Below are 12,412 nucleotides of genomic sequence, written 5' to 3'. Positions count from 1 at the left end.
CTTTAAGTTGTATCTACCTACCACTTCAGCATTTTATTAAAAATAATAAAGAGAGAAATGTGGTATCCACATATAAATCAAGTATAAAAATCAAATGTGTATTCATATTTGAACTGACTGTTTATAGTTCATAATGCATGAGCAAAACCAAAAGTTTCTGTGATGACTGCCCTTGTACTGTTCACCATGTAACTTATTCACTATGTAAGAATTTGTTCTCCATGTAAGAACTTGTTCGTTATGCTTCAGAAGATTGGAGACTGACGAAAATTAGGCTTGGGGTGGATTAATGATTGTGCATTGAGCATTGACTCCCCTATACAGAATTTTATTGTTGTTAACAACCATTTGATCAATAAATATGAGAGATGCCCTAACAACAACAACCAAAAAAAAGTACACACTTCCAATTGTAAAATAAATAAGTAACCGGGATGTAATGTATAGCATAAGGAATATAGTCAAAATATTGTAACAACTTGGTATGGTGATAGCTGGTACCTAGAATTATCATGTATATAAATGTTGAATCACTGTTGTACACCTGAAACTAATGTAATGTAATACTGTGTGTCAACTACCCTTCAATAAAAAATAATTATCTAAAAAAAAAAAAAAAAAAAAAAAAGATCTAAAGATAAAAGCTGAATAATCAGGCAGTTTTAAAGAAGAGAAGGAAACTTTATTGTGTTGAGCAGACCTTATTTTCATTACAGTACCAGAAAATTCACTCTCAGTTCATTTCAGGGGCACAGGGCTCTGCAGCCATTTAGAGCCTCAATGCCTGTTCCTGAGCAAGGGGCAGCACCTGGGCCTATGTTGCATTTAATAGACCAAGATTACCATAAAATAGAACAGTTATGAAGAAGTTTTTTTAAAAGTATTTTTTTTAACTATAGCACTTTTCTTCATTGTTCCATGTTTACCTTATCATTGTTACCAAGGAAAACTGGTTGGAAAATATGGTACCCAGGAGTCTTTTTTTTTCAAATTGCTGACCTTAGGTTAATGTCTTTTGCTACTTATATTTTGATGAGGAATTGTGCCCACTTCTCTGGAAAGCTAAACAGTGACAAGTAAGGCGATGAGTGACTTAGAGGCAGCATGAAGGCCTTAGCTCATACCCTAACTTAGGTCCTACTTCAGTCTTCCACGTTTGGCCTCTGTGTGTCTAGGAAGTTGGGAAATTTCAGGAATGGCCTCTTCCTTGCTTAATCATTACCATGGAGTTTAAATGTTGCAGACTACTTCTGAGGAGCATGCAACTGCTTGAAGCTCATTTGTGGTTTTTACAGACTGTCGGCACTAATGATACCCTGAGCGGGGAGATCCTCTACTCGGGGCACTGATTCACTGACACCCAGAAGCATCTTTTTCTGTACCAGATCAAGAGATCGAAGATCAAATAATGAAAAAGAAATTGGTATCTTTCAGGTACCAATATCCTTGAAATACCAATATCAAACAACCTGAGTTACTGAAGTTTACTTTGCTTGAATTCAATGAGGTAATTACCATCCTGATTGAGACCTTTCCTTACAACGTCAAGGCAGGGAAAACATGAACTGAAGGAACAAATGTTACCTCAGCAAACTAGACACATGACAGCTATATTTAAGATGACTGACTCTAACCATCCCACAAAGAAGTCCCCATAAAATCAAATGTTTAAAAAACTATTAAAATTACACAATGGAATTTATATTTAAACAACTGCACACAATGTACCCTCCGTTTGTTGTTACCAAGAACAAGTTTCCATTAGATGGCTTTACCAAAACATTTACATTTCCATGAAATTTGATACCACAATATTAACACTTTATTCAGGACAAGGAACTGAATAATGAATTATTTATTTTAATCATTGATGGCAATTTTAGAAAAGGACTGCTTTCAAGTACCTAAACTTCCTCATAAGGGAGACGTGGAGGAGGAGGAGTCATTCTGCAGCCACTGCTCTGAGGGTGGAGTCTGACCTGCTCCAAATCACGGCGTCAGTAATGTGTGATTCCCGCCTGCAGGGAACTGGGATCTCCTTCTTCACTGCCACCTGAGCCAGTCTCTCCCCAAAACCACACTGCCTACCCTAGCTCTCAGCTCTTCAATCAGGGACTCTCAGGCCCTGCAACCAGATAAAAATGATCCATTTAGGCAGAGCCTTAACAAGGCTCATAATATGGGGACTTAAGGACAGCAGAGCAAATTAAGCTCTGTTCTTGGAAGCTATTTCTTAACATACGTACAATCTTTGCTCACCCAAGGCTTGAGTTCACACGTACATGGGCCTACCACGATGCGGGGTGCTCCTTGGTAGGTAGTCACACATCGGTATGTTTCAATCTGAAATGCCACATTTTGACAGATTTCAACACTTTATTAATCTTGTGGAAAACTAACTTGCTATCTCCATGTGGTAAGTACTGAGCTCAGTTTTAAAACAAAACACAGGCCAAGTAGCAGGCTGTATACATAGGTTTTGATCTCAATCAAATATCACTGTTCATAGAACATAAAAGCTCATACTATTTCATGTCATTCTAACATGTCACATTATTTCATATCATTCTGGCTCTGATTCAGAAAGAAAATTTTCCATTATGGCATGATGAGAGAAAAAAAAAAATCTATTACATGTAAATGATGGTTAAAAACAATGCACTGTGAACAGCTCCCAGAAGCCTGAATGTTTCAGTGCAACCAATTCTTACTTCTTGGGGAAAAACCTCTTCCACCTATATTTTCAGTCACAATTTGCTTTTAGTTGAGATAAAGTGACCAATTTTTAGTGCTAACATCATTTCCTAGGGAATTAGAAGTTCATTTTGAAAGATGCTTATGCCACATGAACCAAGATACTGGCAGAAGGGCCCTAGCCTCGCCCATTTTCGAAGTAAGCTGGCCTTACACGTTCAGACTCAACATTAGTAAGACTTGGGTTCATGATGGGGCGAAGAGGACATGCACAGTCCAGAGGACAGACTTCACCCTGCTCCTTCCTCCCACGGAATATGCGCAAGAGACCTGGTGGGAAGACACAAAGGCCTGTTCCATGGCCCAAGGGAAGCAGCATTTAAGAAGCGTATCCCAGTGACTGTGTATTTCCTGCTCCCAGAAGGTGAAGTGGAAAATGCAGTTCTGCTCAGGTGCAGGGGGGAGGGGCAGCAGCAGCAGTGAAGGCTCAGGTAGATACAAGATGAAGCTGCACGGTCGTGTTCTGCTCCCACGATTCCATCCCTTTAGCTGCTCTGACCCAAGAGGGGCAGGGCAGGGGGCTCACGCTACAGCCGTTGTCAACAGCAGTGCTTCTAAGGGCACTTCTCAGTCTTGGATGAATTGATCTAAAACTCTTCTGAGCTTCCCTCCCCAGTTTTTACCGGATTTAGAAAAGCAAAGTTGCTCCCTCAGACTGACAGACTCCCAAGCTAACTTCTACATGTGATTTGGAAAAAATAAATTACTCGATATGTCATAAGACTTTGATTTAAAAAAAAAAAAGACTGCAAGTCAGCTATACCTGGCTTAGAAGAGCAAGGACTTAGCTACCCATCTGCACCCCCTTGTCATATTTTTAAGCAACAGGCAAAACCTGAGAACTGCTCACGTGGGAGGAGGCAGAGTCCATGAGAGCCCTGGCTGCTGTCCCTGCAGCCAGGCAGATGGAGGGGAGGGCCTGGAGCCCCACACCCACGCAGGCCAGTGGCACACTGACTCCTCGTGGCTGCCTCCCCGCACGGCCCACTCACCAGGACAGGCTGCTGCAGAGGGGCCGGTCTGGGCTCTGATGTAAAGACGCAAGAAGCAAAGGCTGACGGCCAGCGCTGCTTGGAGAGGCAAGTCCATGGAGCCAGACGGGGAGTGCTGGCAATCTGTGCAAGCGGGAGGCAATCCGCAGTGCCAGACTAAAAGGAATATAGAACAGTGTATAGGAAAACATGGACCACCCAGTCAGAACCTCTCCTGGCCTCAGGTCTGGGAGTCTCTTGTAAAAGAAAGTCGAAGCCACCGTCCCCCAGGTCTGGGAGGAGGCAGGGCAGATGATGCGGCAGCCTTCCTGGGGGGCCCTGAGCCTCCCAGGTGGGTCCCTAGAGGGGTCACTAGGGCTGCATGCAGCGAGCAGATCAGTAACAGACATCTTTTTAGAAAGTGGGAAAAAAAGCAAGGACTTTCATAAATACGAAAATTGTTTACAAAACAATTACCTAAAAAAGTTCATTGGGGTTGGGTGGGGAATAAGAGTAATGTTTTCGTTTCAAATTATTTGCAATGGTACTGACGGTTTATAAACAGAATGGCCGGTTTTCTGGTCTTTCTGCCTTCCCTCAACACCCCAGAGCCCTCCTACTCCTGACATTTCCCTACCCTCAGCCCAACCCACCCCCATCCTACCCCAAAATTCGTTTGCCCGGAGCCAACCCGGGAGACGCACAATTGCCTGGTTGGGTTGTTCAATTCAACAGCGAACGCAATGCTGGGGGCGAGAGCACAGGAGGGCGCAGCGGCACGGGCACAAACCTCAGGAGCGGGCCTTGGGCAAAGCCTCTGCCGGCCGGCCTCGGAGCCACACCCGCTCTGCAGCGCAGGCTGCAGGCTGAGCTCCGCAGCCAGCACGCTGGCACGGAAGGACACGCGGCGCGGGCGGGCGCTTCCCAGGCGAGGCAGCAAGCGTGCTCTTGCCGCGGGCACCGTGGGGCTTGCTTTCTCCCAGCTGCCTTTGCCATGTTCCTTTCTGGTTAAAAGACTGCTCTCTACCGAGTCCCAAAAGACCAGACAGTTGTCTTCCCATGAGGTACAAATCCAATAGGGCCTCAACTCCGAGATCCAGAGCCCACCTGGATGCAGACGTCAAAATCACATGCTCAGAATCAAAAGCTGTGGCACACCTGCCCAGCCAGTTTATCAGCAGTTGTATAGACAGATCAGAAAAAACTAGCATTTAATATAAAAAGTGTTTTTCAAATGGTGTAATTTCCTATCTTCTTCTAGAAATCATAATTCTTCACGTTTCTGAGGTCCTATGGGAAAGGAGAACAATTGAAAATAAAATGAATTATTAAATTATAAAAATACAGATTGGGCATTTTCTGGTATTGTGACCTATTACAATGTGCTCCCACCTCCACTTTATCTCTCTCAAAATTTTTAGAGGCTGGTTTGGTGTATTACACAGATGACCCTTGAACAACACAGGGGTTAGGGCCACTGACCACCCCAATGCAGTTAAAAATACACATATAATTTTGACTTTCCAAAAGCTTAACTATTAACAGCCTACTGGTGACCAGAAGCCTTACCAACACATAAACAGTCAATTAACACATGTATTATATATATTATATACTGTATTCTTACAATACAGTAAGCTAGAAGAAAGAAAATGCTTTTTCACATTGTTACAAATCTACAAAAAATCTTCCAATATATTTACTGAAAAAGTCTGTGTATAAGCGGAACTGTGCAGTTCAAACCTTTGTTCAAGTATCCTCTGTATTCTGAAGGAAACAAAAAGATATTTTTGTTTTTAAAAACATGGAAACTATCTGCAAATCCCTGCAAACCCCCACTGCATTTGAACTGCTTTCAGCAGTACAGCATTTACTTCCAGTAATAATGTACACATTTTTGGTTAGGAGTTTTCTTTTCTCACTTAATAACATACATGCATTTTCCCATGTAGCCATGTTGCTCATTTATCATTCTCTATTCTTGGATGTTTACTAAACTCTTTTTAACGCCTTTGGTTTACAAATAATAGTAAAATAAATTTCTCCATGTACACAAATTTTTTCCTTCACTGAATTATTTCTTTAAGGTAAATTCTCAAGAGAGGACTTATTGAAGGTACAAACATGTTCGGGGCTCCTGACGACTGATTTTCTGCTTTCAAAACAGACCGTTGCAGTACGCGGCATGAGCAAGGTACTTCACAGGGTCCCCACACTGTGACTCCCGTTCCCTCGCCTTCTCAAGGCGGACCTGCAGCTGTTTGATCTCTTGACTGTAGTCCTGCCCCTTGGGGATAATTCGCACAGCCGCCTCCAGACCCAGAACTGTGTCCTCACCATCTCGCCAACAAATGGCATTATCAGTATTTTTTCTGTGTAGTATACATTAATGAGATTCCTTTAATTTTCTTTCCTTAAATTAATATATTTGTGTTTTTCTTTTATGTGGCCAATACATCTATATTCTTTGCACATTTAATGGAAATCCTTGAGGTTTCTCTAATGAATCTGAGTTAATTATTTTTACAGTGAATATCCAACCTTTTAGATATTTAATATCATAGCATAGTCTTCAGGATGTTTAGGTGAATCACTCAAGATCCATGTTCTGTAACTGGTTTTTTTAGAGTTAGTTTTAAGCTGAATAAATGTTAAAATCCAGAGCCCAGTGAATTATAGTTTACAAAAGGTCATTTTTGTATTCTAATGATGTTTTTTAACTGGCTACCATTTGAGATGTACACACAGTAGGGAGAACATTACATGAAGACTTAATCTTTTCTATTTTCAGCCTAAATTAAATATGAACACTCCACCTCTACCCCAATACACTTGTTTGAAAAAATACTTTTCTTCAAATCAATATGTACTTTGCCTTGATCCTAAATGTTTTCATGCACTCGTGCCTGAACAGTTTTAATGAAAAACGAAGGGAACAGACAAGAAAGCACCCCCCAAAATGTCAGGTTTGGTTTATGAACCTAAATAACAATAATTAGAATTAAAGCATCTTTTTTCTCAAAAAAAAAGGAAAAGAGAAACAGAACAGCAATTTTATCATCAATAAATACTGCTTAGAAGGCCAAATGAAAAAAAGTGACACACCTACTGGTTCACATCGTGCTGATTAATGAGTGATTCTTCCTTTCCTTTTATTCGTTCCTCTGTTGTTTTGCAACAAACAAAACAGAAACCTGAAGCTGTGCTTAAGTAAAGCAAAGGTGTGCTCACCTTCCCAGCTTGGCTCCTGTGCTGTCGTCTCCTCATCTGTGGCTCCAGTTTCCTTCGCCTTCTGAAAGCGGACCTGCAGCTGTTTGATCTCTTGATCGTAGTCCTGCCACTCGGGGACAATTCGCACAGCCGCCTCCAGCTTTGGCTCTTTGGTCATTGGATTGTTACACTGTGGAAACCAAACAACATACCTGAGCTGAGCTGAAGAAAGGGTATAAGCTAAATGGAATCCAACGGTCTTTCTGTTCTGGGGTTACAAGTCCTAACTGGATGGAAGAACAACACTGGAGCCAAATGATCTATGAGCAGAAGCAATGTGGCAGTGGCTTATGTGGAGCCGCTACAAAGCAGCTGTGGGGTGCTACTGGAAGGCAGGCAAAGGCAGTCCGTCTGGGAAAAGTACAAGGCACACAGACAATCGAAGACAAGCAGGAGCTTCATGCTAAGTGTAAGTAGTGGAAAGAGCCCCTGAAGCCCCAGAGGCGACAGCAGAAACGAGGTCTGCAGAAGCTGCTGGGAGACACAGCCGCAGGTCTGCTCTCAGAGGCTGTACAACAGCTAGAGAGACACTAAAGGAGCACTTGGGCGTTAATGATTACCTAGCCTTACACCACACCAGACTGAAATGCAGAAAAGACCCACAGAAGGCTTACCAAATCAATTGTTTTTGCCCTTTTCTTAGAGGCATCATCACACCACGTTTCACACCAAAGCCATTCTTGAGGGAGTGATTTTATTGGCACTTGATGGATCATGTTATTGGGCAAATCCTGTTATAAACAAAACAGGGATATTAACAAGCCAATGTCACACAAAAACATAAATGCACAATTCTTCAGTAATAGCACAAAGAATCCAGAAATCTATTTTTAAAATCTATTTTAAAAAATCAGTGACCACATTGGAACATAATATAATTCAGAAATTGTATTTTGGTATGCAATTAAGTATATTTACAGAATAAAACAGAAAAATCATATCATCTGAGCAGATGTCAAAAAAAGTATAAAACCTAAGAGAAGAGATTTTATTTTTTAAGTAGCAAACTCGGAACAGAAGGAATATCCTTGGATCTGGATGAGCAGTGCCTACAAAACACCTACTACAAGCATCACACTTAGTGGTGAAACACTGAAATGTTGTCTTTGGTTCAATATCTACTATCAACATTTCTATTCAGTATTATGGAGTCCTAGCAAATAGAGAAAGAAAAGAAATTTTTTAAAATTTAAGATTGGAACAGAAAATGTAAAATTGACACTATTTACAGATGCTACTATGATTGTGTAAACACAAAGTCCAAAAGCACGTACAGATTAGCAAGGTGGCTGAATATAACAAACATCAATCACAGTTCTGGATACTAGCAACAAACAGAAGTGAAGGCCCTCAGAAACACCTCTAACAAAGAATACAGAAGATCTCTTTGAAGAAAGTTATCTACATTATTGAGAGAAATTAAACACAACCCAAATATAAAATCCTAGCAAGTGTTTTTTTGTCCTGAACTTAACAAGCTGATTCTAAAATGTATATGGGGGAAACAAGGACAAAGAACACCCTCAGACATGCTTGAAGAACAAGGCGGGAGAATCTGACTTACTGGGTACTGTTAAAAAGGAAAACACAGGCCTGACATGCGGTCACTTCTCTAAGGCCAAGTCACCAAGCCAGGGCCTAATGCCCAACCTAACCGGTGTTCACCTCTCCCAGGGGTGGAACTTTAAGCCAGTCAGCCTGGAATTTCCTGATCACTAGTGAGGCCATCTGCATAAGCCCCTGCTCCTCCTAAGGGAGGGTGACTGCACCCAAAACAATGCCTAATCTCTTCTTTAATTTATTGCCCAACCCTCCTATTAGAAACCTCCCATTTTGTACAGCTCAGAGCATTTCTCTACTTGCTAGATGGGGATGCTGCCCAATTCATGAATCACTTAATAGAATCAACTAGATACTCAAATTTACTTGGTTGAATTTTGTTTTTTAGCAGTATCAAGACTTACATAAAGCTACAGTAATTGAGATATTTTAGTCTGGACATGAAGATAGACAGACCAATGGGATAAAAAAGAGGGCCCAGAAACAGGTCCATGCGGACATGGGTGCTTCACAGATGGCAAAGGCGGCACTGGAAAGCAATGTGCCTCAGCAGACAACCAAGCGACATGACCATGTGCACAGGAAAGGTGACAACTGAACTCCATCTCACACCACACATAAAACAAAGTCCTACTGGAATACAGATCTAACTCTGAAAGAAAAAACACAATAAAGCTCATATAATATAAAAAGGCATCTTCATAACCTCAATAGGGGTCAAAAAGCATTAACCACAAAGGAAAATATAATCACTAAGAGGGGGGGCGGAAGATGGCGGCGTGAGTAGAGCAGCGGAAATCTCCTCCCAAAACAACATATATCTATGAAAATATAACAAAGACAACCCTTCCTAGAATAAAGACCAGAGGACACAGGACAATATCCAGACCACATCCGCACCTGAGAGAACCCAGCGCCTCGCGAAGGGGGTAAGATACAAGCCCCGGCCCCGCGGGAGCCGAGCGCCCCTCCCCCCAGCTCCCGGCGGGAGAAGAGCAGGCAGAGCGGGAGGGAGACGGAGCCCAGGACTGCCGAGCACCCAGCCCCAGCCATCCGGGCCAGAGTGCAGGGCCCTCGATACTGGGAAAACAGGGCAGCAAGAACAGTGAGCAGGCACTGGAGGCTGGGCGACAGAGGACATAAGAAAAGCGCACGACCATTTTTTTTTTTTGCTTTTTTGCTGCTTTGTTTTGGCGAGCGCTTTTTGGAAGTCTTAAAGGGACAGGGACCCCAATATTAGGGAAACAGGGCAGAAAGACCGGTGAGCAGAGGCCTGAGGCTGGCACCGGAGAATAAAGAAAAACGAACGACCACCTTATTTTTTTTTAATTAAAAAAATTTTTTTTTTTTTTTTTAAATTAAAAAAAAATTTTTTTTCTTGTTTTTTTTTGTGGTCGTTGTTTTGTTTTGGCGGGTGCTTTTTGGAAGTCTTAAAGGGGCAGGGCGGGCCACTTAATCCAGAGGTAGGGAATCCGGGATCTCTGGGCACCCTAACCCCTGGGCTGCAGGGAGCAGGGAGGCCCCTTACGGAGATAAATAGCCTCCCAGCAGCTCCTGCTCCAACGCGACTCCACCATTTTGGAGTAGCTGCCCGAGCCAGGCCACGCCCGCAGCAACAGCGGAGATTAACTCCATAGCAGCCGGGCAGGAAGCAGAAACCCTGTCTGCGCGCAGCTGCGCAGCACAAGCCACTAGAGGCCGCTGTTCTCCCAGGAGAGGAGGCCACAAACCAACAAGAAAGGAAGTCCTTCCAGCCATCACTCGTCCCAGTTCTGCAGACTATTCCTATCACCATGAAAAGGCAAAGCTACAGGCAGACAAAGATCACAGAGACAACACCAGAGAAGGAGACAGACCTAACCAGTCTTCCTGACAAAGAATTCAAAATAAGAATCATAAACATGCTGACAGAGATGCAGAGAAATACGCAAGAAAAATGGGATGAAGTCCGGAAAGAGATCACAGATGCCAGAAAGGAGATCGCAGAAATGAAACAAACTCTGGAAGGGTTTATAAGCAGAATGGATAGAATGCAAGAGGCCATTGATGGAATTGAAATCAGAGAACAGGAACGCATAGAAGCTGACATAGAGAGAGACAAAAGGATCTCCAGGAATGAAACAATATTAAGAGAACTGTGTGACCAATCTAAAAGGAGCAATATCCGTATTATAGGGGTCCCAGAAGAAGAAGAGAGAGGCAAAGAGATGGAAAGTATCTTAGAAGAAATAATTGCTGAAAACTTCCCCACACTGGGGGAGGAAGTAATCAAACAGACCACGGAAATACACAGAACCCCCAACAGAAAGGATCCAAGAAGGGCAACACCAAGACACATAATAATTAAAATGGCAAAGATCAAGGACAAGGAAAGAGTGTTAAAGGCAGCTAGAGAGAAAAAGGTCACCTATAAAGGGAAACCCATCAGGCTAACGTCAGATTTCTCAACAGAAACCCTACAGGCCAGAAGAGAATGGCATGATATATTTAATACAATGAAACAGAAGGGCCTTGAACCAAGGATACTGTATCCAGCACGACTATCATTCAAATATGACGGTGGGATTAAACAATTCCCAGACAAACAAAAGCTGAGGGAATTTGCTTTCCACAAACCACCTCTACAGAACATCTTACAGGGACTGCTCTAGATGGGAGCACTCCTAGAAAGAGCACAGCACAAAACACCCAACATATGAAGAATCGAGGAGGAGGAACAAGAAGGGACAGAAGAAAAGAATCTCCAGACAGTGTATATAACAGCTCAATAAGCGAGCTAAGTTAGGCAGTAAGATACTAAAGAGGCTAACCTTGAACCTTTGGTAACCACGAATTTAAAGCCTGCAATGGCAATAAGTACATATCTTTCAATAGTCACCCTAAATGTTAATGGGTTGAATGCACCAATCAAAAGACACAGAGTAACAGAATGGATAAAAAAGCAAGACCCATCTATATGCTGCTTACAAGAAACTCACCTCAAACCCAAAGACATGTACAGACTAAAAGTCAAGGGATGGAAAAACATATTTCAAGCAAACAACAGTGAGAAGAAAGCAGGGGTTGCAGTACTAATATCAGACAAAATAGACTTCAAAACAAAGAAAGTAACAAGAGATAAAGAAGGACACTACATAATGATAAAGGGCTCAGTCAAACAAGAGGATATAACCATTCTAAATATATATGCACCCAACACAGGAGCACCAGCATATGTGAAACAAATACTAACAGAACTAAAGGGGGATATAGACTGCAATGCATTCATTCTAGGAGACTTCAACACACCACTCACCCCAAAGGATAGATCCACTGGGCAGAAAATAAGTAAGGACACGGAAGCACTGAACAACACAGTAGAGCAGATGGACCTAATAGACATCTATAGAACTCTACATCCAAAAGCAGCGGGATATACATTCTTCTCAAGTGCACATGGAACATTCTCCAGAATAGACCACATACTAGGACACAAAAAGAGCCTCAGAAAATTCCAAAAGATTGAAATCCTACCAACCAACTTTTCAGACCACAAAGGCATAAAACTAGAAATAAACTGTACAAAGAAAGCAAAGAGGCTCACAAACACATGGAGGCTTAACAACACGCTCCTAAATAATCAATGGATCAATGACCAAATCAAAATGGAGATCCAGCAATATATGGAAACAAATGACAACAACAACACTAAGCCCCAGCTTCTGTGGGACACAGCAAAAGCAGTCTTAAGAGGAAAGTATATAGCAATCCAAGCATATTTAAAAAAGGAAGAGCAATCCCAAATGAATGGTCTAATGTCACAATTATCGAAATTGGAAAAAGAAGAACAGATGAGGCCTAAGGTCAGCAGAAGGAGG

General features: G+C 42.2%; 1 protein-coding gene across 5 annotated transcripts in view; it reads right to left on the bottom strand.

Moving 5' to 3' along the window:
- Window positions 1-660: 660 nt before the first annotated feature.
- Window positions 661-12,412, bottom strand: part of UGGT1 (UDP-glucose glycoprotein glucosyltransferase 1) — a 133,458-nt gene continuing 121,706 nt past the window's right edge. For 2 of the 5 annotated variants that reach the window (XM_036884354.2, XM_036884355.2), the window contains 3 exons: window positions 7,610-7,726; window positions 6,957-7,125; window positions 661-5,015 (listed from right to left, as the gene is read on the bottom strand). In XM_036884354.2, the coding sequence (XP_036740249.2) occupies window positions 4,990-5,015; window positions 6,957-7,125; window positions 7,610-7,726 (312 nt within the window). In that variant the 3' untranslated portion in view covers window positions 661-4,989. Of the gene's footprint in view, window positions 5,016-6,956; window positions 7,126-7,609; window positions 7,727-12,412 lie in introns of those variants that run through there. The other 3 variants (XR_005024612.2, XR_005024611.2, XR_005024613.2) reach the window with 3 other exon arrangements.

This window comes from Manis pentadactyla, chromosome 8 (genome assembly GCF_030020395.1).
Source record: "Manis pentadactyla isolate mManPen7 chromosome 8, mManPen7.hap1, whole genome shotgun sequence".
Taxonomy (NCBI): Eukaryota; Metazoa; Chordata; class Mammalia; order Pholidota; family Manidae; genus Manis; species Manis pentadactyla.
The sequence above is the reverse complement of the archived record's forward strand: the minus strand, read 5'-3'. Positions and strand labels throughout refer to the sequence as shown.